Source organism: Pan paniscus, chromosome 10 (assembly GCF_029289425.2).
Source record: "Pan paniscus chromosome 10, NHGRI_mPanPan1-v2.0_pri, whole genome shotgun sequence".
Taxonomy (NCBI): domain Eukaryota; kingdom Metazoa; phylum Chordata; class Mammalia; order Primates; family Hominidae; genus Pan; species Pan paniscus.
Window position 1 is genome coordinate 63,269,843 of NC_073259.2, and position 27,197 is coordinate 63,297,039.

The following is a 27,197-nucleotide window of genomic DNA, read 5'->3' on the forward strand; positions in this document are numbered from 1 at the left end:
GATTCTAACAGGTTTTTTTTGTGGAATCTAGGGTTTTCTACACATAAAAGCATATCATCTGTGAACAGAGATAATTTTACTCCTTTCTTTCTAACTTAGGTGACTTTTATTTCTTTTTCTGGCATAATTGCCCTAAATAGGACTTCCAGTCCTATATTGAATAGAAGTGGTGAAAGCAGTCTTCCTTGCCTTGTTTCGGATCTTAGAGGAAAAGCTTTCAATCTTTCACAGTAGAGTGTAATGTTCACTGTAGGCTTTTTATATATGGCTTGTATTATATTGAGGTACTTTCCTTCTATTCTTAGTTTGTTGAATGTTTCAATTATAAAAGAATGTTAAATTTTGTGGGATAATTTTTCTGCATCAGTTGAGATAATTATGTAGGTTTTTCTCTCATTCTGTTAATGTGATATATTACATTGAGCAATTTTTATATATTAAACATCATTGCATTCAGAAATAAGTTGCATTTGATCATAGTGTATAATCATTTTGATATACTGCTGAGTTCCATTTGCTAATATTTTTCTGAAGATTTCTGCATCATTATTTACAGGGACATTGTCCTGTAATTTTCTTTTTCTGTAGTGTCTTTGTCTGGCTTTGGTATCAGGTTCATGCTGACCTTATAGAATAAGACAGGAAATGTTCCCTCCAATTCCTCCTCTTCATTTTTTTTAAAAAAGGTTTGAACAGATTAGTGCTCATTTTTCTTTAAATGTTTGGCAGAATTCACCAGTGAATCCATCAGGTCTAAGGTTTTTCTTTGTTGGAAGATTTTTCGATTACTGATTCAATCTCATTATTAGTAATAGATCTATTCATGTTTTCTATTTCTTCATGATTTAGTGTTGTTTCATGTTTCTAGGAATTTGCCCACTTCACTGACTGAAATTATCCAATTGTTGGCATATAATTTGTCATTGCACTCTCATAATCCTTTTTACTTCTGTAGAATCAGTAGTTATATGCCCACTTTCCATTCTGATTTTAGTAGTTTGAGTCTTCTCTCTTTATTTCTTAGTCTCAATAGGTGTCTAAATGTTTGTAATTGTTGTATCTTCCTACCTGTATTAAACCTTTTATGAATAGAAAGTTTCCTTCTTGTCTTTAAGAAGATTAAAGTTTATTTTGACTTAAAGTCTATTTTGTCTGCTATAACTACCCCTGATTTCTTTTGATTCGTATTTGCATGAAATATCTTTTTCCTTTTGTCCACTTTCAATCTATTTGTATCTTTGATCTAAAATGAGTCTCTTGTGGACAGCATATACTTCGACCATGTTTTTTCAATCCACTCCTTCAATGGCTGTCATTTGATTGGCAAGTTTAATCCATTTACATTTAAGGTAATTACTTATAAGGATGGACTTGTCATTTTACTATTTGTTTTCTATATGGCTTATAACTTTTTGGTATTTCATTTCCTGTATTACTGTTTTCTAGGTTTAGTTTAATTTTTGTAGTGGAATGTTAAAATTCATTTCTCATTTCCTTTTGTATATATTCTATAGATATTTTCTTTGTGGTTATGAGGATTATATTTAATACCCTAAAGTTATAATACTTTAATTGGCATTTATACCAGGTTAACTTAAGTAACATATAAAAACTCTACTCTTTTAACAGTTCTGCCTCCACCCTTTTTCATGTCATTCACAGAATGACATTTGTATACATTATATGTTCCAAAACATATACTAATAATTATTAGTCTCTTAAATCACATAGCAAACAAAATTTGGAGTTATAAAGGAAAGCTTCAATAATACTAACCTTTAGACCACTTTTTTAAAGTTTCAAATTCTGTAGAAAACTAAAAGTACAGTTACAAACCATTGTTATATTACTACTAGTTTTTATAATTGCTCACATTCTTATTTTTATTGAGATTTTTATTTCTTCATACAGCTTTGAGTTACTGACCAGTGTCCTTTCATTTTATCTTGCAGGACTCCCTTGAGTATTTTTTGCAGGGAAAGCCTATTGATAAAGAATTCCCTTGGCTTTTGTTTTATGAGACCATTTTAATTTCTCCCTCACTTTTGAAAGAAAGTTTTAGATATAGAATCCTTGGTTGACAGTATTGTTTTTCTTTTAGCACTTTGACTGTATTGACTTTTGGCCTCCAAATTTTCTGAGAAATAAGCTGATAGTCTTGTTGAGGATTTGTTATATGTGACATGTTCCTTCCCTCTTGCTGCTTTCAGGAGTCTCTTAGTTTTTGTCTCTAAAAATTTTACTATAATGTGCCTCAGTGTGAGTCTTTTTTAGTTCATTTTACTTGGAATTCATTGAGCTTCTTAAATAATTATTTTAATGTCTTTCATCACATTTGGGAATATTTCAGCTATTATTCTTTCAAAAATTAACTCTTTCTCTTTCTGTCTCTTCTCCTTCTGGGACTCTCTCAATGAATATGTTGGTTGATGCTGTCCCACATGTCCTATAGGCTCTTTTCACTTTCCTTCAATCTTTTTTCTTTCTGGTCCTCAGACTCAATAGTTTCCATTGTCCTATCTTCAACTTTATTGATTCTTTCTTCTTTCTGTTCAAATCTCTCTGAATCCCTGTAGTGATTTTTTTTCATTTCAATTATTATAATTTCAGGTCCAGAAATTCTCTTTGGTTTCCTTTTACATTTTCCATCTCTTTATTGGTATTTCCATTTTTTTCCCACACATCATTTTCTTGACTTTCTCCACATCTTCCTTTAGTTCCTTCAGCATCTCTAAAGCAGTTGTTTTAGGATCTTTGTTTAGTAGATCTACCATCAGGTCTATTTCTGTTGATTTATTTTTTTTCTTTTGAATGGGTCATACTTACCAATTTCTTCGTATGTCTTTTGATATTTTTGTTGAAAACTAGACATTTGAATCTAATAATATGGTTAACTCTGGAAATCAAATCCTCTCCCTTTCCCGGGGCTTGCAGTTTTATTATAGCTTTTGTTGCTGTTGTTGTAGGCTGTCTCTGTGCCAAATATCAGCCTGTGGTGTAAACTTCAGGTCTTCTCAAGTCTTTTCTGAGCCCACACCTTTCCTTAAACATGCATGGTAACTTTCTAATTTTCCCCATGTATGCAATTGCTTTTTAAGGTCCTAGTCTTTAATGTCTGGCTTCCAAGAGGGGAAAAGGAGAAAAATAGGTGTGGCAGGAATCACTGGCCCTTTAAATCACCTGGAAGTCGTTTCAGTCGTAGAGGGAGGGCTTGCAACAACTGGGGGAGAGGCAACAACAATGCCTCCATATCCCGCCCCCCCCCCCCAGTTTCTACCTGCACCTCTGTGATCAGAAATAGCAATTGGTAATGAGAACACAGAACCTGATATTTGGAAGACAGGATACTTTTTGCCCACCGTGGCTCCTGCAAACTGTGGGCAGGTTGTTCTGGGAACACATGCAAGCTGCCTGCCATGGGGTTGGGGGTGGGAGACAGATTCTACGGTGGTAAGAGCTAAAATCGACCTAAATTAACTGCAATATACCATCCAAACTATCCCTGGAAGTTACAAGCCTTCAATAGACTCCAGAGTTCCAAAATATTTACATCAGACCCATTTTGCTAATGCAATTGTTGTCTAGGTGGGGAGACAGACTCCTGGTGTTTCCTATTTCCATCATCTCAGATTCCTCTCACCAATAGCTCTTTATTGAATAACTGAATGGTGTTCAATTTTGCCAATATGCCACACATGATCTAATAAATCCCCCATTTTGGAAATGTAAACTGTTCTAACGTTTTTAGTATTATAAACAATGTTCTGATAAATATTTTTCTTGCTAAATCAGTTAATCCACTCATGATATTTCCTTTAGGATAAACTCTTAGAAGTATACTTCTAAGTAAAGCATGCAAAAATGTAATATTATTAAGTAATTTAGAGAAATATAACATCTACTTATTTTCTTACCAACAGTGTACACAACTAGCCAGTTATCTTGCCTACACTGGCTCTTATAATTGTTTTTTAAAGCTGATTATATTGTTAAATTCTGCAGTTACTTGACTATTAATGAGGTTATTTTATGTATTAATTTGTCATGGCTAAATTTTTCAAAAATTCCTGTTGCCTACTTCATTATTAAAATTTGACTTTGGTTTTAATTACTTTATGAAATCTTTTATTATTGAGATATTATTGTTACCTTTTTGGCATATATGCCACACACATTTTTCTAAGTTCTTTTTGTTTGTTTGTTTTAAATATTTTTAAAGTTTAAAAAATGTTTAAAGTTTGTAATTCCTAGTAGGAAAACATTATCTCAATGGCAAACCACTGTAAAATGCTTCAGCTGCATTTGGGGTTGAGGGGTAGTGATTATCTTCAAAGCGACCCAGTTCTCTTGATTAAAAGGTCAGAAGTACACTGGTTCGTATTATTGTGACACCCATCCCAAGAATCCTAGGTGATCTAGGTTGCTTTTCCTTCAGCAAGGGCTTTATTTATCAGGAGGGCATTATTATACTTGACCTCCAAATTTGGCTGATAATTTACTGATAAGATTCATAACCTTTGGGTTGCTCTGGTATTTTGACATGCTTGCTGGGTTCTGGACTACATGCTGGAAGGCCACTATAACTTTTGGATCCTGCTTGGCTGCAAGAACCTCTGGATCACTAAGAATTTCATTAAGTCCAGGCATTCCTGCCACTCCAGGTATGGCCCCTCCCATTCCCAGCATTCCTCCATGAAAATTATCAGGCATTCCCCCAGGAAAGCCACCAGGAAAAGAGCCATACTGAACTCCTGACTGTCCTCTGGGTTCTTCCTCTATTTGGGCTCTCTCATGCTCTTCTGGAGCCTTCTTAACTCTTTCCGTTCTTTCTTTGATCTCTCGCTCTTCATGCTTTCTCTCACACTTTTTCTGATGTTCTGCAATTTTCTGCATCCTAGGTTGAACTTCTTTCAGCATTGCTCTAGCATCTTCATTATAATCCAATTTAAAGGCAAGGCCAAGCAAGATCATGGGTTGCTTCATTCCAATGGCCTAAGAAGCCTGTGTGGTTTCCCTCATGACTTGTAAGGCTGAACTGAATCAGGATTTATTTCAATGGCTCTGTCAGAGTCTCAAATGGCAGGATTTGGCTTCTGTAATTTGACAAAGACACTGGCCCTCTTGGTATACAGAACGGCCAAGGGAGGATTCAGCTTGATGGAATCTGTGAATGGGTCGATGGCTTTCTGCAGTTCGTCATCAGTTAGGGCTTCAGTGGCATCCACTTTCTTATCATTTACCTGCTCCATCATCTCCTCTGCTATCTCTGCATTTTCATTTCCCATTTCTTGAGGGGCATCAGTGTCTGGTTCAATCACACCTTCTTTATCAGTTCCTAGATCACTTTCCTCACTTGATGGTTTGTCTGTCTTTAAATCTCCTCAGCCTTCTTACTATCTGTTTTTTCTTCCTTGATATTTTCTTCTGATTGAGCTTTCTGAGTAGCAGATGGCACTTTACCCTGCATGCTTTCCACCCACTCCCTAAGGAAGCACATTTTCTCATGCGCAGAACGCTCGGATCCTGCTTACATATTTTCACGAAGGCCGGAAGCTCGTTCACTTTGCAGGGGTCCATGGTCGGTAGGTGGTGGGTGAAGCTGAGGGGCTGCCGCTGGGTTCCCAGGCCAGGCCCTGGCTCAGCATGACCTCAGTTTCCACATGAATGACCTCAGTTCATTTTTTATGATGTTTTTCACTATATTCTTATCCTGTGTTGTGGTTTCAATTTTTACATTAAAAATGGTCTAAACATTTTTATTTTAGAATTAATTTTTAGAATTAATTTTAAATATATAAGGCATTCAAAATTAAATGCCGTGTAGTGATAAATAAGCATTTGTTGCTTTTTTAAAGATAATAGCTTATTGAGATATTCACATTTAATTTCAATCTTTGAAAGTGTATAATTCAGTGGTTTTTAGTGTATCCACAGAGTTGTGTAAACATCACTACTAACTTTGAAACATTTCATCACCAAAAAAAAAAAAAACCTTTCCCTTAGTAGCCACTGCCCCATTCCCCAGTTCTTCCTGCCCCCTTCCCCAGATCCTGAAAGCCACTAATCTACTTTTCATCTCTAAGAATTTAGGTACCCTGGAGACTTTGTATAAATGGTGCCTCACAGTATGTAGTCTTTTGTAACTGGCTTCTTTCACTTAACACAATATTTTCTGGATTCATCTATGTTGTAGCTTGTATCGGTAATTTATTATTTTTTATTGCCAAATAATATTCTATAGTACAGAATATATCATATTTTGTTTATCCATTAATCAGCTGATGGATGTTACCACTTTTTGCAAAATAGGAATAATACTGCTATGAATATTAATGTACAATTTTTTGTGTGTGAAAATATGTTTCCAATTCTCCTGGCTAAATACTAAGAAGTGAATTAGTAGATAACTCATAGGAAGTTCTACCTGGTTTTCCTATGTCATTGTACCATTTTTATTTCTACCAGAGATGCGTTAAGTGTTCTACACTGTATCACTGACATGTGTTATATCTGTCTTTTAATAATAGCTATCTTAGTTGATAAGAAGTAATATGTTACGATGGTTTTAATTTGCATTTCTCTAATGGCTAATGATGGTGACTATCTTAATGTGCTTAGTGACCATTTGTATATCTTCTTTGGGGAAATATCTATTCAAGTGTTCACCCATTTTTTTAAAATTGAGTTATCTGTCTTTTTGTTGTTGACTTGTAAGCATTCTTTATATTTTCTAGATAAAAGTCCCTCGTTATATAAGTGTTTTGCAATATTGTCTCCAAGCCTGTTGGTTAGCTTTTTGCACTCTTGATGCATTTTTGAAGTAAAAAAGGTTTAATTTTCATTAAATTCAAATTACCTATTTTTTAAAATTTTGTCTATTGTGCTTTTGGTGTCGTACCTAAGAAATTATTGTCTAACTGAAAGTCATGAAAATTTGTTCCTGTTTTTCTCAAAAAGGTTTATAATTTCAGTTCTTACATTTAGGTCTGTGATCTCTTTTGAATTAATTTTTATATATGGTGTGAGGAAGAGGTACACTTTCATCCTTTTGCATGTGTATACCAGTTGTCTCAGCACCATTTGTTGAAGAAACGATTTTTCCTCCACTGAATTGTGTTTGTAACCTTATTGAAAAGTCAATTGCCCATAAATATAAGGGTTTTTTTTTCAGGACTATCATTTCATTGATCTGTATATCTGTCCTTATCCTAACACCTCACTGTCTGCATTACTTTAGAGCTTTATAGTAAATTTGATTGGAAGTATGAGTCCTTCAAATTTCTTCTTTTTTTAATAGATTGTTTGAGTTATTCTGTGTGCTTTACAGTTCCATCTAAATTTTAAGATCATTTCATTAATTTTTGCAAAAAAAGCAGCTAGGATTTTCATATAGATGGCATTAAATCTGTATATCAACTTTGGGATTTTGCCTTCTTAACAATAGTAAGTCTTTGATTCATGAACATATCTTTCATTTATCTTTTAAAATTTATTTCAGCAATATTTGTAGTTTTCAAGGCTCAAATCTTACATTTCTTTTGTTAGCTTTATTCTTAAGTATTTTTATTTTAATGCTCTCATAAATGAAATTGCTTCATTAATTTCATTTTGGATTGCTTACTACTATTGTACAGCAACAATATTTTTATATTGATCTCAAATCCTGCAACTTTGTTAAATTCATTTATTAGTTGTTGTAGTTTTAATATGGATTCCTTAGGATTTTTTGTATATAAGATGATGTTCTCTGCAAATAGAGATAGTTTTACTTCTTCCTTTCCAATCTGGCTGCTTTTTGTTTGTTTTTGTTTGTGTTTTGTAGCATGTGAATTGGCTTTGAAGTTAATACCAAAAGAATCACTCCAAAAAAAATTTGCCTAAATGCAGCATTTTTAAATTGTTGGTGAGTCCATAAAAGTAACTATGCAGAAAACCAATATATTTTACTTTATAGTCATATTCCATATTCTAGCACTTACTCTTTAATGTTTACAATAAAAAATATTACAAATTCTTCTGCAGAAAACTTACTCAACAAATTAAATTGAAATTTTCTAGGCCAGCTTTCTGCCAAGAGAGAAGCTGAGAATAAAAATTTCCTGAGAACTTACATACTATTTATATCATCATGTATTAACTATATAACTTTGTTTAATGAATGAATTGTAATCCTAGTGATTTACAAATCATTTTAATCAATATATCCTCTTTACTGAACTTCTCAAAATAACCAGTAATGTTTATGTGATTTTGGTGTTTAGAAATTGACACAGTACATTCTAAGCTCTTAATTCAAACGTGTCAGTCCCAGATAAATCCTACTTAAGAGCTATTATAGGGCTTCACATGATCACTAAGAAACTAAACTGCCATTTCATTCCTGCTCTGTGCCCATAATTATTCTCAGTTCTGGGATGCAGTGGCGAAAAAGTCAGATCTGGCTGTCAGGGAGTTTGTAATCTCATATGGAAAAGATAAATGGTAAACACATAAATAAACCAGCAAGATAATTTCAGAGAGAGACCACTGCTGTAGAGATAATAGAATATTCTAACATGATTTAGAATGATTGGAACTTCCTCTGTGAGTGAGAATTGAGGAAGAATGTGGTGTAAATAGGAATTTTAGGGAGGTTAATGATGTGCTATGTGAGGTAATTCATCACTTGTTGCCTCTTGAGAAAGGCATTTTGCTACTTCTTAAAACTTTTAGGGGGCCCAATTATTTTACTTAACGAATGAGATACCAATTTGAGAAAAATATTTGACACAGAGTAAAAAGGCTGAGCTATAACTGCTTTATAGATCAAATAATCCTAATCCACAGAGTGATTATTATAATTTATATTTGCATAATGTTTTTGAGTACTTTCCCATTCACTGCCTCTTTTGAGCATCAGGGCAATCCTTTGATGAAAGTAAAACATGATATTATTCTAACAGTAAAAAAAGAAAAGCTAAGTTCAAAGAGTTTGAGTAAGTTATCCATTACACAGCTGGCAAATTATGAAACTTAAAACATAACTATGTGGTTTTTTTTTTTACCTAATTTCAATTAATGCCCTCAATCTTTTGTTATTTTAGATTGCTTATTTTGAATTGACCAGATATTACACCAGAAGCAAGTAAGTATACTACGTAAATTCTTAAGGATACGTTTTGGTCTAAAGAGCCCATATAGAAGGGTGGTTCTCAAAGTGTGGTCCCGGGACCAGCATTATCTGTATCACACGGGAAATTTTTAGAAATGCAAATTATCCGTCCCCACCTCAAATCAAATGAATTAGAAACTCCAGGAGTGGGGCCTAGCAAGTTATGTTTTAACAACCGTTCCAAATGATTCTTACACATGCTAAGGTTTGAGATCATAAGTTTAGAAAAGAAGCAATGATTAATCTCACATTCCTTTTTTAAATTACAAATAAATATATTTTACATTTTAATTTTAATTTCTCTGATAGGCATATACATTATATAAATAAAAATTTGCATAAGTGTTTACATATAAACACAGGGCAGTCTTTGAAAATAATACACTCAAAATAATGGCAGGAATTTAAAAGTACTAACGTCTATTTTTGTAAGCAGGGTGTGCAAAAAAGGATAATCATATGTTTCTGGTAGAAACGTGAATTTAAATGTAATTTCATATAGCAGAATTCTCTTCCTTGGAAATATAGATAAAGTAAATAAAATTATCAGTATTTAAGTAAATATTACAAGTAAATTCACTGCAACATGGCCCATTGTGATAAATAGCTAAAGTTAAAAAATCTGCATCAGTAGGGAAATAGTTGAATAAATTATGGTATATCATCATCTTGAAATGTTTCTAGTCATTAAAAATAATTACTCATCATGCTGTACATACTGGAGATTTAATGTACAGCATAGTGGCTATCATTAACAATACCGTATTGTTTACTTGAAATATGCTGAGAAGACAGGCATAGCTCGTTTTATCGTGCTTCATTTTATTGCACTTCACAGATATTGTGCTGCTTACAAGTTGAAAGTTTGTGGCAACCCTGCCTTGAGCAAGTGTATTGGCACCATTTTTCCAACTGCATGTGCTTACTTCATGTCTGTCACATTTTCATAATTTTTGCAATATTCAAACATTTTCATTATTATTAAAATTAGTATTGTATCTCAGGGAATAAAGAGGCCCGATGAGAGGGAGAGAGATAGGAGAACAGCCGGTTGGTGGAGCAGTCAGAACACACAAAATATTTGAAAATTATGAAACTTAAAACATAACTATGTGTTTTATGATGATATGTGATCAGTGATTGATACAGTTTGGATATTTGTCCTGACCAAATTTCATGCTGAAATGTAATCCCCAGTGTTGGAGTTGGGGCCTGATGAAAGGGGTTTGGATCATGAGGACAGATGCCCCATAAATGGCTTGGGCCATCCTCTTAGTGATAAGTGAGCTCTCTCTCTAAGTTCATATGAGATCTGGTTGTTTAAGGGTGTGGCACCTCTATCCCCAATACCCTCTCTCTTGCTCCTGTTTTCACCATGTGACGTGCAAGTTCCCACTTCAGCTTCCAGCATAAAATTTCCCTAAGCCATCCCCAGAAGCACATGCTGGCATTATACTTCCTCTACAGCCTGCAGAACTGTGAGCCAATTAAATCTCTATTCTTATAAATTATCTAGTCTTAGGTATTTCTTTATAGCTATGCAACAATGAATGGCCTAACACAGTGATCTTTGATATTACTATATTAATTGTTTTGAAGTAAAATAAACCACACCCATAAAAGACAGCAACATAACTGATAAATATTTTGTGTGTTCTGACTGCTCCACCAACCGGCCGTTCTCCTATCTCTCTCCCTCTCATTGGGCCTCTTTATTCCCTGAGATACAATACTAAAATTAGGCCAACTACTAACTCGAAAATGGCCTTCAAGTGTTTAAGTGAAAGGAAGAGCCACACATCTCTCACTTTATTTTATTTTTTATTATTATTATTTTTAAAATATATTTATTTTTTGAGACAGGGTCTCACTCTATCACCCAGGCTGGAGTGCAGTGGCACAATCTCAGTTCACTGCAGTTTCCGCCTCCTGGGTTCAAGAGATTCTCCTGCCTCAGCCACCCAAGTAGCTGGAATTACAGGAGTGCATCACCATTCCCGGCTAATGTTTGTATTTTTGGTGGAGATGGGGTTTCACCATGTTGTCCAGACTTCTCATGAACTCCTGAGCTCAAGGGATCTGCCCACCTCGGCCTCCCAAAGTGCTGAGATTACAGGCTTGAGCCACCGCACCTGGCCGCATCTCTCACTTTAAATAAAATGCTAGAAATGATTATGCTTAGTGAAGAAGGCATGTCTACAGCCAAGAGAGTCTGAAAGCTAGGCCTCTTGCATCAGTTAACCAAGTTATGAATACAAATAAAAAGTTATTGAAAGAAATTAAAAGCACTACTCCAGTGAACATACAAATGATAAGAAAGTGAAAACAGCCTGTCGCTGATATGAAGAAAGTTTTACTGGTCTGGATAGAAGGTCAAACCTCTAATCCAGGGCAATGCCCTAACTCACTCCAGGTCCATGAAGGCTGAGAGAGGTGAGGGAGCTGCAGAAGAAACGTTGTAAGCTGGCAGAGACTGGTTCATTAGGTTTAAGGGAAAAGCCATCTCCACAACATAAAAGTGCAAGGTGAAGCAAGAAGCTGCAGCAAGTTATCTAGAAGATCTAGCTAAGATCAGGGATGAAGGTGGCTACACTAAACAACAGATTTTCAATATAGATGAAACAGCCTTCTATTAGAAGAAGATGCCATCTAGGACTTTCATAGGAGACAGGAGAAGTCAGTGCCTGGCTTCAGAGGACAGGCTGACTCTCTTATTAGGGGCTAGTGCAGCTGGTGGCTTTAAGTGAAAGCCAACGCTCATTTACCATTTCAAAACTCTTAGGACCCTTAAGAATGATACTAGATCTGCTCTGCCTGGGCTCCCTAAATGGAACAAGAAAGGCTGGATGACAGCACATCTGTTTATAGCATGATTTCCTGAATATTTTAAGCCCACTGTTGAGACTTAATGCACAGAAAAAAGATTCCTTTCAAAATATTACTGTTCATTGACAATGCACCTAGAAATCCAAGGGCTCTGATGGAGATATACAAAGCGATTAATGTTGTTTTCATGACTGCCGTCCATGTACCAAGGAGTAATTTTGATTTTCAAGTCTTTTATTTCAGAAATACTTTTCGTTGTTGTTGTTGTGGGGGTTTTTATAAATGTTGATTCATTAAGCTTTTGTTCTTATTCCATTTTGATACATTTCCTGTACATGGCTCTCACGGTTCTTTTTTTTTTTTTAACTTTTATTTTAGATGCAGGGGGTACATATGCAGGTTTGTAACCTGGGTATATTGCATGATGCTAAGGTTTGGGGTCCAAATGATCCCATCACCCAGGTACTCAGCATAGTACCCAACAGTTCATTTTTCAACCCTTTCTGTCCTCCTTCCCCCACCCCCAGTAGTCTCCAGTGCCTATTGTTGCCATCTTTATGTCCATGAGTACCCAATGTTTAGTTCCCACTTACAAGCAAGAACATGCAGTATTTGGTCTTCTGTCCCTGCATGAACTCACTTAGGATAATGGCCTCTGGCTGCATATTTGTTGCTGCAAAGGACATGAGTATTTAAGAAACACTCTTGATAAGGGCATAGCTGCCGTAGATAGTGATTCCTCTGATGGTTCTGGGCAAAGTAAATGTAAAGCCTTTTGGAAAAGATTGACCCTTCCAGATGCCATTAAGAAGATTCATGATTCATGCAGGCAGCCAAAACATAAACATGAACAGGAGTTTGGAAGAAATTGATTCCAACCCTCATGGATGACTTTGAGGGGTTCAAGACTTCTGTGGAGGAAGTAACTGCAGCTGTGGTGCAAATAACAAGAGAACTAAAATTAGAGGTGAGCCTGAAGATGTGAATTACTGCAATCTCATGATAAAACCTGAACGCAGGAAGAGTTGCTTCTTATAAATGAGCAAAGAAAGTGGTTTCTTGAGATGGAATCTATTCCTGATGAACATGCAGGAAACACTGTTAAAATGACAACAAAGTATTTGGAATATTCCATAAATTTAGTTGACAAAGCAGCAACAGGATTTAAGAGGATTGGTTCCAATTTTGGACAAAATTCTTCTGTGGGTAAAATGATATCAAAAAGCACAGAAAAATCTTTTGTGAAAGGAAGAGTTGACTGGTGAAGCAAACTTTATTGCAGTCTTATTGTAAGAAATTGCCACAGCCACCCCAACCTTCAGCAACCACCCTTGATCAGTCAGCAGCCATCAACATCGACGCAAGACCCTCCACCAGCAAAAAAGACTACAACTCGCTGAAGGCTCAGATGATCATTAGCATTTTTTAGCAATAAAGTATTTTTTAATTAAGGCATATATATTGCTTTTTAGACATTGTACTATTGCACACTTAATAGACTACAGTATGTGTAAAGATAAATTGTATAAGCACTGGGAAACCAAAAATATGCTGTGACTTTTTGATGATATTTTGTCGCTTTATTATGATATTTACTTTATTGAGGTGATCTGGAACCAAACCCACAATATCTCCCAGGTATTCCTGGAGATCTGTAGTGTCTTCACTAACTTACCCTACACACACAAAATGGTAACTATGAGTAATGATGGATATATTATTTAAATTGATTGTGGTAATCATCTACCACGTATAGCTATATCAAATCATCACATTACACACCTTGAATGTGTACTTTTTTTATTTGTCCATTATACCTCAAAAAAGCAAGAAAAAATATTTCATTAAAACTACATCAGTCAAACTGAAGGGATTTTCATTAGTTACAGTTGGGTAAGAACTGCACCATTTTGGAAAATAGACAACAACGGTGTAACATCTATACATGTGTCTATCCATATGCTTATTTACTTATATGGGAGAGGAAACGAATATGACAAGGTTCACGCTAGGTTCTTAAATGGTATAACTAGTAGGGTCATGGATTGGTTGCTAATGTGAATGGAGAAATAGATAAAGGCCATACTTTTATCATTTCACGCTTTTATCAATTCACCTTCCTGGCTGAATGATCCTTTAATACCTTTCTGCCTGCTCTGTAGACACCTTATGAGGATAGATGAGAAGCAGCAGCATACAACAATAGCTAAGAACCTAAATTCTGCAACTTAAGGTCTTAGTTGGAAACCAGACTCTATTATCAATGGCTATATACCCTAAGAGAGGCTACTTAAACTCTCTGAAGTGGTTTTTTTAACTGTACAATATGAATAAAAATATCTATTACACAAGTTTATTGTGAAAATTAAATAGCAAATGTATGTAAAAAGCTTAGAACTGTGTCTGCCACTATTCTAAATGAGCTCATATATAAGATATTAATACTATAACAATTAGCTTGAAAACTAGTTTTATATAGCTTATATATCAAATAATAATGATTATGATTATGATTATTAAGCATAGATGTACAACATATAACACAGACATGACACAAAACAGGTATCAAGGGTGGGTGACTGTTCCTGAGATATAAATGGCCATCTTTTTCCTTCTGAAAGGATATATTGCACTACTGCCACTTGCTCTTCCTTGTGGTCCTTCTTCCTTCCTGGGAATAGAATGGTTTACTAGTTTCTATTACATACCCTGGTGATATGGTTTGGCTCTGTTCTCACCCAAATCTCACCTTGAGTTGTAATAATCCCCATGTGTCAAGGGTAGGGCCAGGTGAAGATAATTGAATCATGGGGGTGGTTTCCCCCATACTGTTCTCATGGTAGCGAGTAAGTCTCATGAGATCTGATAGTTTTATAAATGGCAGTTCCCCTGCACAACCTCTCTTGCCTGCCACCACTTAAGATATGACTTTGCTCTTCATTCGCCTTCCGCCATGACTGGGAGGCCTCCCCAACCATGTGGAACTGTGAGTCAATTAAACCTCTTTCCTTTGTAAATTACCCAGTCTCAGGTATGCCTTTATTAGCAGTGTGAGAGCAGACTAATATACTATATATTTCTGAAATAAGTAACTAATGGCTCTTATTACTGATGATAACTACAGAGAAAGAGATAGGGTTAAGAAGTAACAATCTACTCATCAACAAAGGTTTATTGAATAGCTATTACTGCTGGCACAGTGTGAAGCACTAGAAAAAAAGCAGTGATAAAGCAATAAATGTTTCCTTCCTTCCAGAGCTTACAACAAATTATTTGACTTTAATTATGATTTGTGCTGCAAAGGAGAAATTGAGGATGAAAAGAAAGTACACAGTCAACTCAGAAAACAATAAAGAAGATAGACAGAAGTCAGGTCAGGTAAGGCTTTACAGACCACACTGAAGGTATTCAATAAATCTAAAGCACAGTTGGAAGCCACTGGAAAGTTTTAAATAGTGTCACAATGAGAATTGCCTTTTTAAACAGCTAAATATGATAAATTAAGAATTTGTGTGCTTGTGTTCCTGCTCCTGAAATGACACTGCAATAAGAGTAAAGCTATAAAAGGCTATAAACCCAAAAGAACAAAAAGACTAAAAAGACAAAAAAGACAAAAGATGTTAATAGGTTTAGAAGATGGAAGCTGGTGAAGAAGCAGTCACTGACTTGCTAAGCAGAGAGAGCTTAAACCTCTAGAGGCAGACAGCAATGAGAAGCTAGTGATTCACCCCAGAGAGACCCAGAAAAAAAAACAGAGATGGAAACACCTCATATTCATTCTGCAGAAGGTGGGGGTAAGACAAGAGGCTAAAAAGGCAGGGGTTGGGGGTCAATGTAATTCTTAAGATGTCTTGAAGCTCAAGTCTCCACCCACACATCCTCAATTATTACCTTTCCCCAAATTGCAAATAAAAGAGGTTTGTTTTATGCTTTGTTTTGCCCAGAAATATTAACCTTGAAAGGCTCTAGATGCTGGACACCAGACCCAAAAGAGGACAGAGTCGGGCGACAGACTGAAGGAGGATTAAGTAAAAGCAGGCAGATTTTAATTACTACCTTACAACCCTGGTGAGAGACTAGATAGTCCCTCTCTGAAAAGAACTGAATCACTCCAGAGAATAAAGCTGTTGATAACGGATATTTGGGGTGTTCCAATTAAAAGTACAGCTCAGTTCTGAATTGCCCTTCAGTGATGCTCATTGTTTCTATGTCTTACTGATGCACTTGGTCCTGCAAATCCATATTACAGTGTTTTTAAATGGAGATCCAGGGATCAGCAGACACCTGAGAAAAAAATCCTCCAACATAAAGAACAGAACAACAACAACAAAAAAAGAGTTATTCAGAGAAAAAGATGACAAGACTAAAACGAGGGTGAAAGGGTGTTAAATATACATAATTAATATGGTCAGACAAATAAGAAAAGATTTTCATTCATGAAATAAGAAAAAAGAATCACTAAGCCAAAAAGTATACAGATCTTAGAACTATAAAAGATGAAATCATAGTAGTTTAATAGAAAGCTCAGAGAACAAGGTCAAAGGAAATCTCCCCAAAATTAGAGCACAAGGAGTAAGGTGACAAAATTAGAAAATAGAAGAGAAGTGAAAATTGGCGATTCAGTCCTAGCAGTCAAAAATCCAACAAAAAAGGAGTTCTAGTAAGGGACTGCACAGAAAAAAAATGGAAGTTAGAACATTACTGAAGGAATAAATCAATAGAATTCTTGGAATTGAAGAACTCAACATTGAGTCTCAGATTGAAATGCTCACTGGGTATCCATCAGGAAAAATGAACAAATTGAACATAATGGAAAAAGAGAAGACACCAAATCTTCCAGAGTGATGAATTGGGTTGTATTAAAAGGATCTGGAGGGTCGGGGACAGTGGCTCATGCCTGTAATCCTAGCACTTTGGGAGGCCGAGGTGGCCTGATCACCTGAGGTCAGGAGTTTAGGACCAGCCTGGCCAACATGGTGAAACCCCACCTCTACTGAAAATACAAAAAAATTAGATGGGCATGGTGGCGGGCGCCTGTAATCCCAACTACTCTGGAGGCTGAGGCAGAAGAATGGCTTGAACCGGGGAAGCAGAGGTTGCAGGGAGCCGAGATCGCACCGTTGTACTCCAGCCTAGGCAACAAGAGCGAAACTCCGTCTCAAAAAAAAAAAAAAAAAAGAAAAGAAAAAAGAAAAGAAAAGAAAAGGATCTGGAGTCAGAACTGGACTTCTCATTTCTTCTGTGCAAGCCAGAAGTTTGGTCATCATGATCACCAGTTGGGAGTGAGTGGCAATTCCATTTTCTGAATTGAGGAATACAGGACCAGCCCCAAGTGTATACAGAAAGTTACAACTGGTCTGTTGTGAATCTGAGCTGCCAATAGGATACAGAAAGGGAAAGTAGTAACACTTGAAGTAAGTTCAAAATTAATAATTTTCTGTGATCTTCATTCAGCTGCTCTGAGATTTCTTCATTTACCTACTCTCTTAGTTCCTGTCTTGGAGGTCAAATAATATTTAAAATTATAGTGTTAGAGTGATTCCCAAGTTCCCCTTACCGTAGAGAGATCTCTGCCTAACAAGTTAACTCTCCCTCCCCCACGATATGAACGAGAAAGGGCAAGAAGGAATTGAAAGAGGATTGAGCAAGTAGGGAAATCAGAGTTTTGAATGTTTAAAATTTTCACTTAACAGGTATGCTTAGTTCACACGGGTTTTTCCTGGGCTCCTTATTTCCAAACCAATCCCTCCTCTACATAACGTAGAGGTCATCCAGAAAGAAGCTGTGACAGAGATCATTACAGCCAGTATTTTTTTGACTAACAATGGCTACTATAGTACTTAGCACAGCCAACAATGCTCAGTAAATATCAGTCTAACCTGCACTCCTCTCCTTTTACTATTTCACCAATTCCTTCAGAGTGTGAGTGGGGAAGTAAATGCAAATCTGTATTGCTTGATTTACTTTTTAGGTTCTTGGTAGCTGAAATAGTTGGAAAAAAATTTAAAGACTGAAAATTGAAATTCTTGTCATCTTATCCTTCAGCATTGAAAAAGATGACCTTCAATGCAGTTTTTACTTTGCCCAAAATTCTTACCTGAGCTTTTAGTTAGTGACAAACAAAACTGTTTTGATTCACCTGCTAATGAGCTGTGAGATGGTCCAAAGAACAAAGAAAAAAATCAAAACCTGTGATATTCATTTTAGATGAAAGAAAATTTTTTTCAGAGAAATGAATTCAGAAAAACGAATATCCAAGTGAAATTAACTCTGCTTGTTGTGAAAACACAGCAGTAAGAGTAGCAACAGGCCAGGAACAGCATAAACAAATACCAGGAAAGTTATTTTCAGAATCTGTTTACTTAATGTTTAACACTGAAATCAAACACAAGAGGGTCATTAGGGAGACCTTCTGCATTACTCCACTTAAGCAATTAGAATCTGTAAGTAGTATAAAGATAATTACTCATTTGGTCCTCCTACACAGCAATTAGTTCATATGGTAAATATGAAAGTACAGCATTGCATTGCAGGTTGTTTTCTACCGGTCTGTCTGTGTAGACTGTAGCAGAATGGGGGGCAAAAGGCAATTGGAAAGGGCCTTATTAAAGTGTGTTATTTAGTTTTGTGCATACAGTAGATGTTTAATATTTTTTGATTGACAGTGAAATTATTTCTTTAGACAATTTGACTTAAAAACCACCCAAGTCAGTGTGCATAAAGACAAAAACCAAATGAAGCCTGCAGATTTTAGTTTGTCTTAATTCGTGGTAAAAATAGTCCTAGTTAAACCAATCGTCCTATGGATCAGGTCAAAATGATTCAACTAATGAATGCTTCCCTACTGGAGTGCTATGCCTAATATTTATAGTAGGTTTACCATAGTCCTGTGCAAAGCAAATAATTTACCATGAACTGATTAGCTGTTTTTAAAAAAGACTACTTATTCTACTAGCATAGACACGCTAACAAGTTCAATGTATCCCACTTCAAAAATAAAGAATCCCTCATCACAAGAGGGTTAAATCAATCCTCAGGTTATGATATGGGATCAAACTCTGCCCGAAAACAGTTTAAAAACCATATAAACATATTATATCCTGAAGCCCATGTTTATTAATTTTATTTTGTCGCTTTAGTTCTAGTGATTTGCACCCATTTGCATTAAAGAATTATAAAAACAGGTGAGCTTAAGACATCCGAGTCTAAATCTCCCATTTTACAGACTCAGGCAAAGACCCGAAAGCAGGCCGGCCGTGGTGGCTAGTGCCAGCATTTTGGGAAGCTAAGGCGGTAGGATTGATTGAGCACAGGAGTTCAAGACCAGCCAGGGCACCATAGTGAGATCCTTGTCTTTACAATAAGTTTAAAAAAAAAAATAGCGCCTGGAGTCCCTGGAGTCCTAGCTACTAGGGAGGCTGAAGTCGGAGGATCGCCAAGACCTGAAAACAACTTCAAGGTTAGGCTGAGATGTGTGACAGATTTGAACTTAATCCTGTTCCCTTTAACACCCATGTCTTGTTTTAAGTCGCTAAGAAAGGAGATGGAGGGAGTCAAGTTGTGCATTCTCAATCACCAATTACGGATTAATCGACAGAATCTTATCTGATTATTAGTACAAATAACATTTTATTTTGTGATCTACCTAAGAGGGTTTGCTTATTCACGCATTCTTTTTTCTAATTAACTTTTTCCGTTTTTCTTCGATTGGGATGACTTTTCCAGAAGGGCAGAAGCAGATAGCACAGAAAGTAGAATACATCCGTGGAAAAGTTGGAGAGACAAAGGCGGCGGGGATGGCTGCACTGATGCAGGGAAAAGTATTGGGAAAACGGAGAGGGCTCCTCGGGCCAACTCTGGGCAACGATGAGCATCCCCGGCCTCGGCAGGGGCGCCGGGCCGCCCGCCCTCCCTCCCTCGCGAGTCCCTTCTTCAGAGGACGCGGGGAGCCGGGTCTGCGCGCTCCGCCGCCTGTCACCTAGCGCCCGCGCCGGGCTGCGATTGGACGCGTCGCCGCCAGGCACCCGCCAGAAACACCAGTGCGCTGGGGAGAGGAGGGGGGCGTGCTTGCGAGTCGAGGGCTTGCTTTGGCTTTTTTACGGCTCCCCCCTCCCCTCAGCACTCCATGCCGGGTCTCTAGTTCCAGGCGCCTCGGCTCGCTCGCGCGGCGGGAGAGTTGGCGCAAACCTCGCCGCAGCCGCAGCCTCCTCGCGCGCCTCTCCTTCCCCTGCGCCCTCCGCTCCCGCCATGGGGCCAACGTGGGGCTCCTAAGAGTTGCCGGCTCTCAGCGGCGCAATCTCCAGCCAAAGTCACCGCGGGCGGACTATGGCTTAGGGCGCCAGAGGGGTTAGAGGTACGGGAAGAGGAAAAGACGGCTAACTGGGAAAAAAAGAGAAAACGAAAGAAAAGCCAAACGATGAGTTTCCACAAGGAGGACGGAGTGAACAGTCTGTGCCAGAAGGCTCTGCACATCGTCACCGAGCTGTGCTTCGCCGGCCAGGTGGAGTGGGAGAAGTGCTCGGGCATCTTCTCTCGGGACAGGGGCAGCCAGGGCGGAAGCAGCACAGGTAACCGGGAGGGCTCCGCTCGCGTCCTCGCGCTCCGCTGGGACCCCGCGCGCTAGGCTGCAAGCTCCGGGGTTCTGCGCCTCCCGCGCCGCTCCCAGGGCATATTTGGGGCGCCGCGCTTTCCTACCTCGCTCCTTCCTTCGCTCAGCTCCTGACGACGTCGAGGGTGGGGCGTTTGGGTTTTGTTTCCTCCTGTCCACCTGCCGGGCTTCTCCCTTTCTCTGGTCCGCTTCCCGCCTCCCGGCGCCGTCTCCCGCTCCCAGCCTCGCCGCGCCTCTCCGCGTTCTCCCGCGCCTCCCATCTCCCTCCCGGAGTGGAGAGGTGAGTGCGGGCGGTGACGGCGCCGGGACGGCTCGCGGCTTCGCTGCTTGTGGGGGCGGCTCACCTGTGGGACTAGGGCTGCTCTCGCTCGTTTCACCGGCCGCTGGTCCCGGCCTTGTTGATGGGGGCCAGGCTGGACGGACAAGCCATGCTTGGACGCAGAACTCCCTTGCAGAGGTGGCTGCCTTGGCCTCCGAGGTAACTCGCGGCTGCAACCTGTCGGGCACCTGACAATTTCTAAAGCCCTTTTAATATATATGATTTTCTAGGGTTTCATGACAAAGTTGGTAAAACAGGGATTATTGATCCCATTTGTGAGGCGACACCTAAAGCTCAGAGCACATATCGAAGAAGTGGAAGAGAGGGGAAACGTTTAAAATCCCTAGCACACGCACGCTCTCAGACATCCAACTCAGACGTCCTCCCTACCCTTCAGGAAACTAGGAAATGGGCTGGATGCAGGAGGATATCGACCGTCGGAAATCTGGAGATGGAAAAAAGTCTCAAGTGGATTTTCCTCAAGGCTTGGGGGTGGAAAGGATCGAATCCAAGCCACTGTTTGGGTCACGGTTGGGGAAAAGGTTGGTGTGTCCAGCCTGCTGTGCTGCTCGGGCGCACGCGAGGTGGATCCCCGAGTTGCGGGCTGTGTGGTTTCAAGAGCCGCTTGAGAGGGTCACTTGTTGCACTAGGAGTCAAAAAACACTGCTTTGGGGATTTTCGACTGGAAGGTTGCCATTCCTTCTCTAGGTTCTTTCCCTTTGCTTTTCCTGTCATTTTGATCTCCTGGCGGGATTTTAAGAGTTGAAGGTAGTCAGGGCAACAAGAGCTGGACAGCCAAGCTCAGGACAACATGGAGCCCTGCGTGCTGGGAGGGAGCAAAGCGGGGCACACTTAGTGAATCCTCTCCACCACCACCCCTGCGTCAAAGCCAAGCGGGGAGTGGGAATGGGTTTAGTTTAGCTTTTACATTCCATCGTTCACATGGGTAGCTGCAGGGTTTGGTATTCTCTGATCCACGGCAACGTGAGCCAAGGGGGCTCTGTCTGCACTTGGCAGAGCTTGAAGAGATGCCGCTGCTTGGACCCTGGATAGGAAAACTTTAAAATTTTCTCAGTGTATAAACACAACTGAGAATCATTTCCATTCGTTCAGTAGGTGTTAAATTCCTAGGAGTGTATGAAACTCAGTGGAAGGCACTGTGTGAGCATGTTGTATTCTGTGTCGTGCGTATCGTTGCTAAGTATGAGGTAAAGACCAGAATAGTGTGACCTCAGAGTCCTCTGTGGTGATATTAGATAAGCTTTTCAGAAACGTCTTTAGTGACCCACTTGCTAAAGGTAACACTCAGAGAAGGGGCTACACTGGACGAAATGAGAGTATTTAAGTTTGAAGATTGTGCTTTGGTAATTGAACAGTTGATGCTGTAAATAAAACTACTGATTTTCCTCTTTCCTGCCCTTTTGTGATCACACACCAAATAGTGGTTTCCCGGGTCTCAGACTGGCTGGTAATGAGGAAAATATGTGGAAGTTAGAAACCAAATCCCAGCTCTGAAATCTGTCCAAAATGCACAACTGTATCAGCTTCAGATAAACTATAGTATATGAATTATAGAAATAGTTCTCAGTTTTTCCTAATCACTGCAAGAAGTAGTTGTAGTCTGAATTCCTTTTGAACTTTTCCCCTTGGGAATAAAAAGTGAGAAAAATTAGTCTAAAACAATTGCAAGAATATTTTCCTCCCCTTAAGAGGAAAAATAGACTACATAATATATACAAGTGGGGTATTCGATTTATAATATAGGAACACACATATTTATTGGCTATTACTAGGAAAGATATTCTACTAAGTTGTGTATGACGTATAAAGACAAGATTGCTATACGTTTTTCATTTGCGAATCCAAGCAACAGTTAGAAGTAAAATACTTTAATCTGCAAATAGACACTCAAAGTTAATAGATATCTATGAAGTGGATTTAAAGATTGTTTGCCAAATATTTAATTATATTTCTTAGCCACCCAGCGTCACACTGTTCTTTAAAGTAGATTTTCTTATAACTTGTGCTCTCATGCTTGTTATTATAGGTACCTAAATAAAGCACTTCCAGTGATCCTTCTACTCATCGTTTAATGAGAAGGCCATTTTTTGTAGGAAGACATCAACAATGTTGAATGGCACAGTGCTTATTTACTTTGAAAGTTAATCAGCACTGCCCAGATGGTATTGGTTGTTCTAACATTACAGTGATAATTACAAGCTCCAAAATTGTGTATATTTTTAATTCCTTCACATAGAGATAGTGGGAGAGAAATTCAGGTAATTCCAGTTAAAATCATTCTACATGAAGGGAGCTACAAATCATGTATATATGTAAGATATTATCTTACGGGTTTTGCAAATGCCGGTGAAGTGCAAGTATCACCATTATTTTTACCATATCAGCAGTAGCAGAAGCAGCAGCAGTATTGTTGCCATTGAGGATCTCACAATCACAATATGATCACAACATGACCAATCTCATACTTTAATAAAATTGGTGAAGACTTACACTAAAGTTGCCAACACAAGTTCATTTACTCTTTTGGCGTAGTTTATCAGAGTCATTATATGTGCCAGCATTACTAATATTCTAGAAAGTTCACCATGTGCACTTTTTAGAATATCAGATATTTTGAGTCTTTTTACCATGGATTCTCTCCCTCTCCCGAAATAGATATGTCACCCACTAAATTAATCTCAATGCACAATATGATTTAATATTAGAATGCTTAGGGAAAATACAAAGCAACATATTGGGCCCAAAAGTTATTTTTCAGGCATACTGTGACTGAATACATATAATCATTTTTAAACTGGATTTAGCTTAATTTCTGATTACTCCTTAATTGCTGCTCAAATCCTCATCAATTTCAAGGAACCTATGTTGCTTAAAAGGCAGACGTCATAAATCACAGCTAATCAATCCCACTTAAGCTCACAGTCACTGGAGCTCACATCACAATTGTATAGATCTAACCTTAATTTAAAGATTTTCATAAGTATTTAATTCATCAATGTTCTAATTTTGCATGTTTACACAATTTTAATTTGGGACTAAAAATTCTAAAATAAACATTTAGACAAATTCTTCTAAATTCATACATATGTTCTTCAGTTTCTTAGAGGTAGGGATAAAAGTAGGTATATGGGAAATAATTTGATTAAAGTACTTAACTGACAAGAAAAGGGATAGTTAAGTAAAATTATAAGAATTACAACATAATTTTCCTCTAAGATCAGGCATAGTGGGTCTATGATAAAGTTTTAAAATTAGTAGAGGGACTTCATAGTAGAGGGACAAAGCAAATGACTACCCAATTAATTGAGTTATCATTTTTTAATCACCATAACGGGGTTTTACACATCCTAGTGATTGTATAAAGAATTCCAATTTACAAACATATTATCAGTAGAATTTTTTCCTTGAGACTTGTAGGTCTATAAAAGAATAATGGAGCCACAGTGAATTCAGAATGATTGGCCTGTTTGAAGAAGAATATATAAGAGGATATTTTTCCTTCCTCCACATTGTCACTCCACTGAAGAGTGGCCAGCTTCTACTATGTCTAGTCTCATTGTCACATGATCATCAATACACCTTGTGCTTGGTCTGATTTACTTCAAATGCAAATGGAGACCTATCTTCAAAGCCAAGAAGATCTCAGCAAACATTTATTCTTAAATCCCAGTATGTTAGCAGTATTGGCAGGAATTTCTTTTTGCTTTAACCTTTTCTTTTTCCTTTGTGACAAATTAAAAGCTGTATTTCCTTTTTCTATGAACTGTGAGTCTCTGACATCTAATTCTTATGAGTGATTTTGTATACCAAGTTCAAATCACATTTTTAAAAAAACAGTCATTACTGTAATACTGGCTTTTTGAAAAAATTGGTAATTGTTTGAGATGCATCTGCATTCATTTACAAGCTTTTTTAAATACAAAATTCCGGCAGAAGACAATCATTACCATAAATGTTTAATGTAATTTCCAATGCCAATGAAAATCATTTCTATTTTGAACATATGATTATATTCTTCCCAATCTACATTTTATTCCACTAACGTTGTACACATTAAGTCAATAGCATGTCAGCTCTTTGAGGGCAGGGGCTTGTTTATTGTTTTATCTTCAGTGCCTTGAAAAATCTGTGGTTCATACTAGCTACTTTATTTATTTATTATTTTTATTTTATTTTTTTGAGATGGAGGTTCACTGTTGTTGCCCAGGCTAGAGTGCAATGGCGGGATCTCAGCTCATCACAACCTCCGCCTCCCAAGTAGCTGGGATTACAGGCATGTGCCACCACGCCCAGCTAATTTTGTATTTTTAGTAGAGACGGGGGTTTTCTCCATGTTGGCCAGGGTGGTCTCCAACTCCCGACCTCAGGTGATCCGCCCACTTCTGCATCCCAAAGTGCTGAGATTACAGGCGTGAGCTACCGCACCTGGCCCAATTAATATTTTTTAAATGAATGAATGAATCAAGGGATTTATTATCAAGAAGCTTCAACTTTATTATTTGTAAGATAATGAGTCTTAATAACCTCCAAATCTCTTCTGCAACTAAATTGTATACATCTGTATTTTTGTGTCACCAGTATCTAATACAATATCCTGTATAGACATACAAAATATCTAGTTTATGATAATAGCAGAAATTAGAGCACTTACAACATTAAAAAGCTAGAATTCAGTCAGCAATATACTCATGAAAAAGCAACTGAACTTGATACAGGTATCCATTGACTTTCTTCAGAGTGTGTTCAGCTGGATCTGTAATTCCATGACTAAATTTGTAAGTGTTGCATAAAGCACTGAGTCCACAAGTTCTAGAATCTCTGTTCAATATATTCACGTATGGCAGTAAAAGGAAAGCATGTTAGTGTGCTAAGTAGAAAGTGGCAGGGGAAAAGTAACTATCTCATGATTCAAATTGCTGTTAATCATTCCAGTTGAAAGTAGGAATCATCACTTTGCAGATGTGAAAACTAAGGCAAAGAAATTTAACCTCCCTTCAAATCACCACTAGTTAGTGATGGAGATAGGCTAAGAAACCAGGGCTTCCTAGATTTTAGCCTAGGTTTAACAAAGAGTAGGAATAGGAAGAGGAGATTCTGGGGGCATCCTTGGCGCTGAAGGGCATTGGAAAAAATGTCTGTGAAGATAAGCTGTTAATATTATTACATTATTGGCTATAATTACTGGCCAATAAAATTTATTAGTGTGCAATTATGACCCATATCTCAAACCTTTCTATTAGATTTTCTATCATTCAAATATAACAAGCAGTGTTTTTCATTTTTCTTACTTGACTATGCACACATGTGTACTTCAGTGTACACGAGTAGGTGTTTACATCTTCTTGGCCAAATATAATTGATTTGTGTCAACTGTAAAATCACATAAAAGATTTTTAGTGTGTTTGAAATGCACGACTTTGAACGCATATAATCCTAAATATAGTTCCTTTCATATGTTTATAAATAAGTCTGTAGTGAAAACAGATATTATATTACCAGTTACATTGTTTTTGTTAATTTGTAATTAGAAAAAATAATTCATTAAAATCTTGTATGCTGTATTTTCCTACCATATTTTGGTCAAGTTAAGTAATTAACAGTGTATACTATTAAAATTCAGTACTATGAGGCATTGGAGACAAAATGTAACTGAAAAAGAGCTGAGAGCCACCCACTCAAAAATCTCAGGGCATCATTAGTATGAATCTATCAAACTGAACCTTCAGATAAGGAGTGTTATTATTATAGGTCTTTTGTCTAACTGGCACAATGCCAATTTCCTCTGTTGGTGGAATATCTAACACTGACCAAGTTTACAAACAGAATTCCTGACTAAAGAGATGGCTTCTTTTATTATTTTATAGGGTAATTTTGTTTTTCTTCATAATGTTAAATACATCCTAAGTAGTCACTGAAGCTATAAGAGCTGGCATCAACATGCCTCACATAGACTATTGGGGAAAAAAAGTAGAAGCTCTTATGGGTTTATTACCAGAAATTAATAAAACTCTTTACACCTTTGTTTCTTTATGGAATTGTGCTGTAATGGCCTTGGAGCCAGAAGGGGGGAATCATCCTAAGGGGAATAGAAAGGAACCGATATTAATGATTTTTTTTTCCTTAGATGGACCTTGATGTATGTTATGATCTACTGTCTAATTTATTATTCCATTGTTGACTAGATAACATGACAGTCAATTTTTAAAACCTTGTAAATGTCAACTTGTCCATACCACAATATTGTCTTAATTAAACAAGGACTGTTGTTTTCT

The 27,197-nt window shown here is 37.5% G+C and overlaps 1 protein-coding gene and 1 pseudogene across 1 annotated transcript in view; one reads left to right on the forward strand and one right to left on the reverse strand.

Moving 5' to 3' along the window:
- Positions 1-4,710: 4,710 nt before the first annotated feature.
- Positions 4,711-6,271, reverse strand: LOC100980150 (putative protein FAM10A5; annotated as a pseudogene).
- Positions 6,272-15,115: 8,844 nt separating this feature from the next.
- SYT10 (synaptotagmin 10) overlaps positions 15,116-27,197 on the forward strand; it is a 73,900-nt gene continuing 61,818 nt past the window's right edge. Inside the window, exon 1 of the mRNA XM_003813722.5 lies at positions 15,116-20,544. Within this exon, the coding sequence (XP_003813770.1) occupies positions 20,394-20,544 (151 nt within the window). The 5' untranslated portion in view covers positions 15,116-20,393. The remainder of the gene's footprint in view (positions 20,545-27,197) is intronic.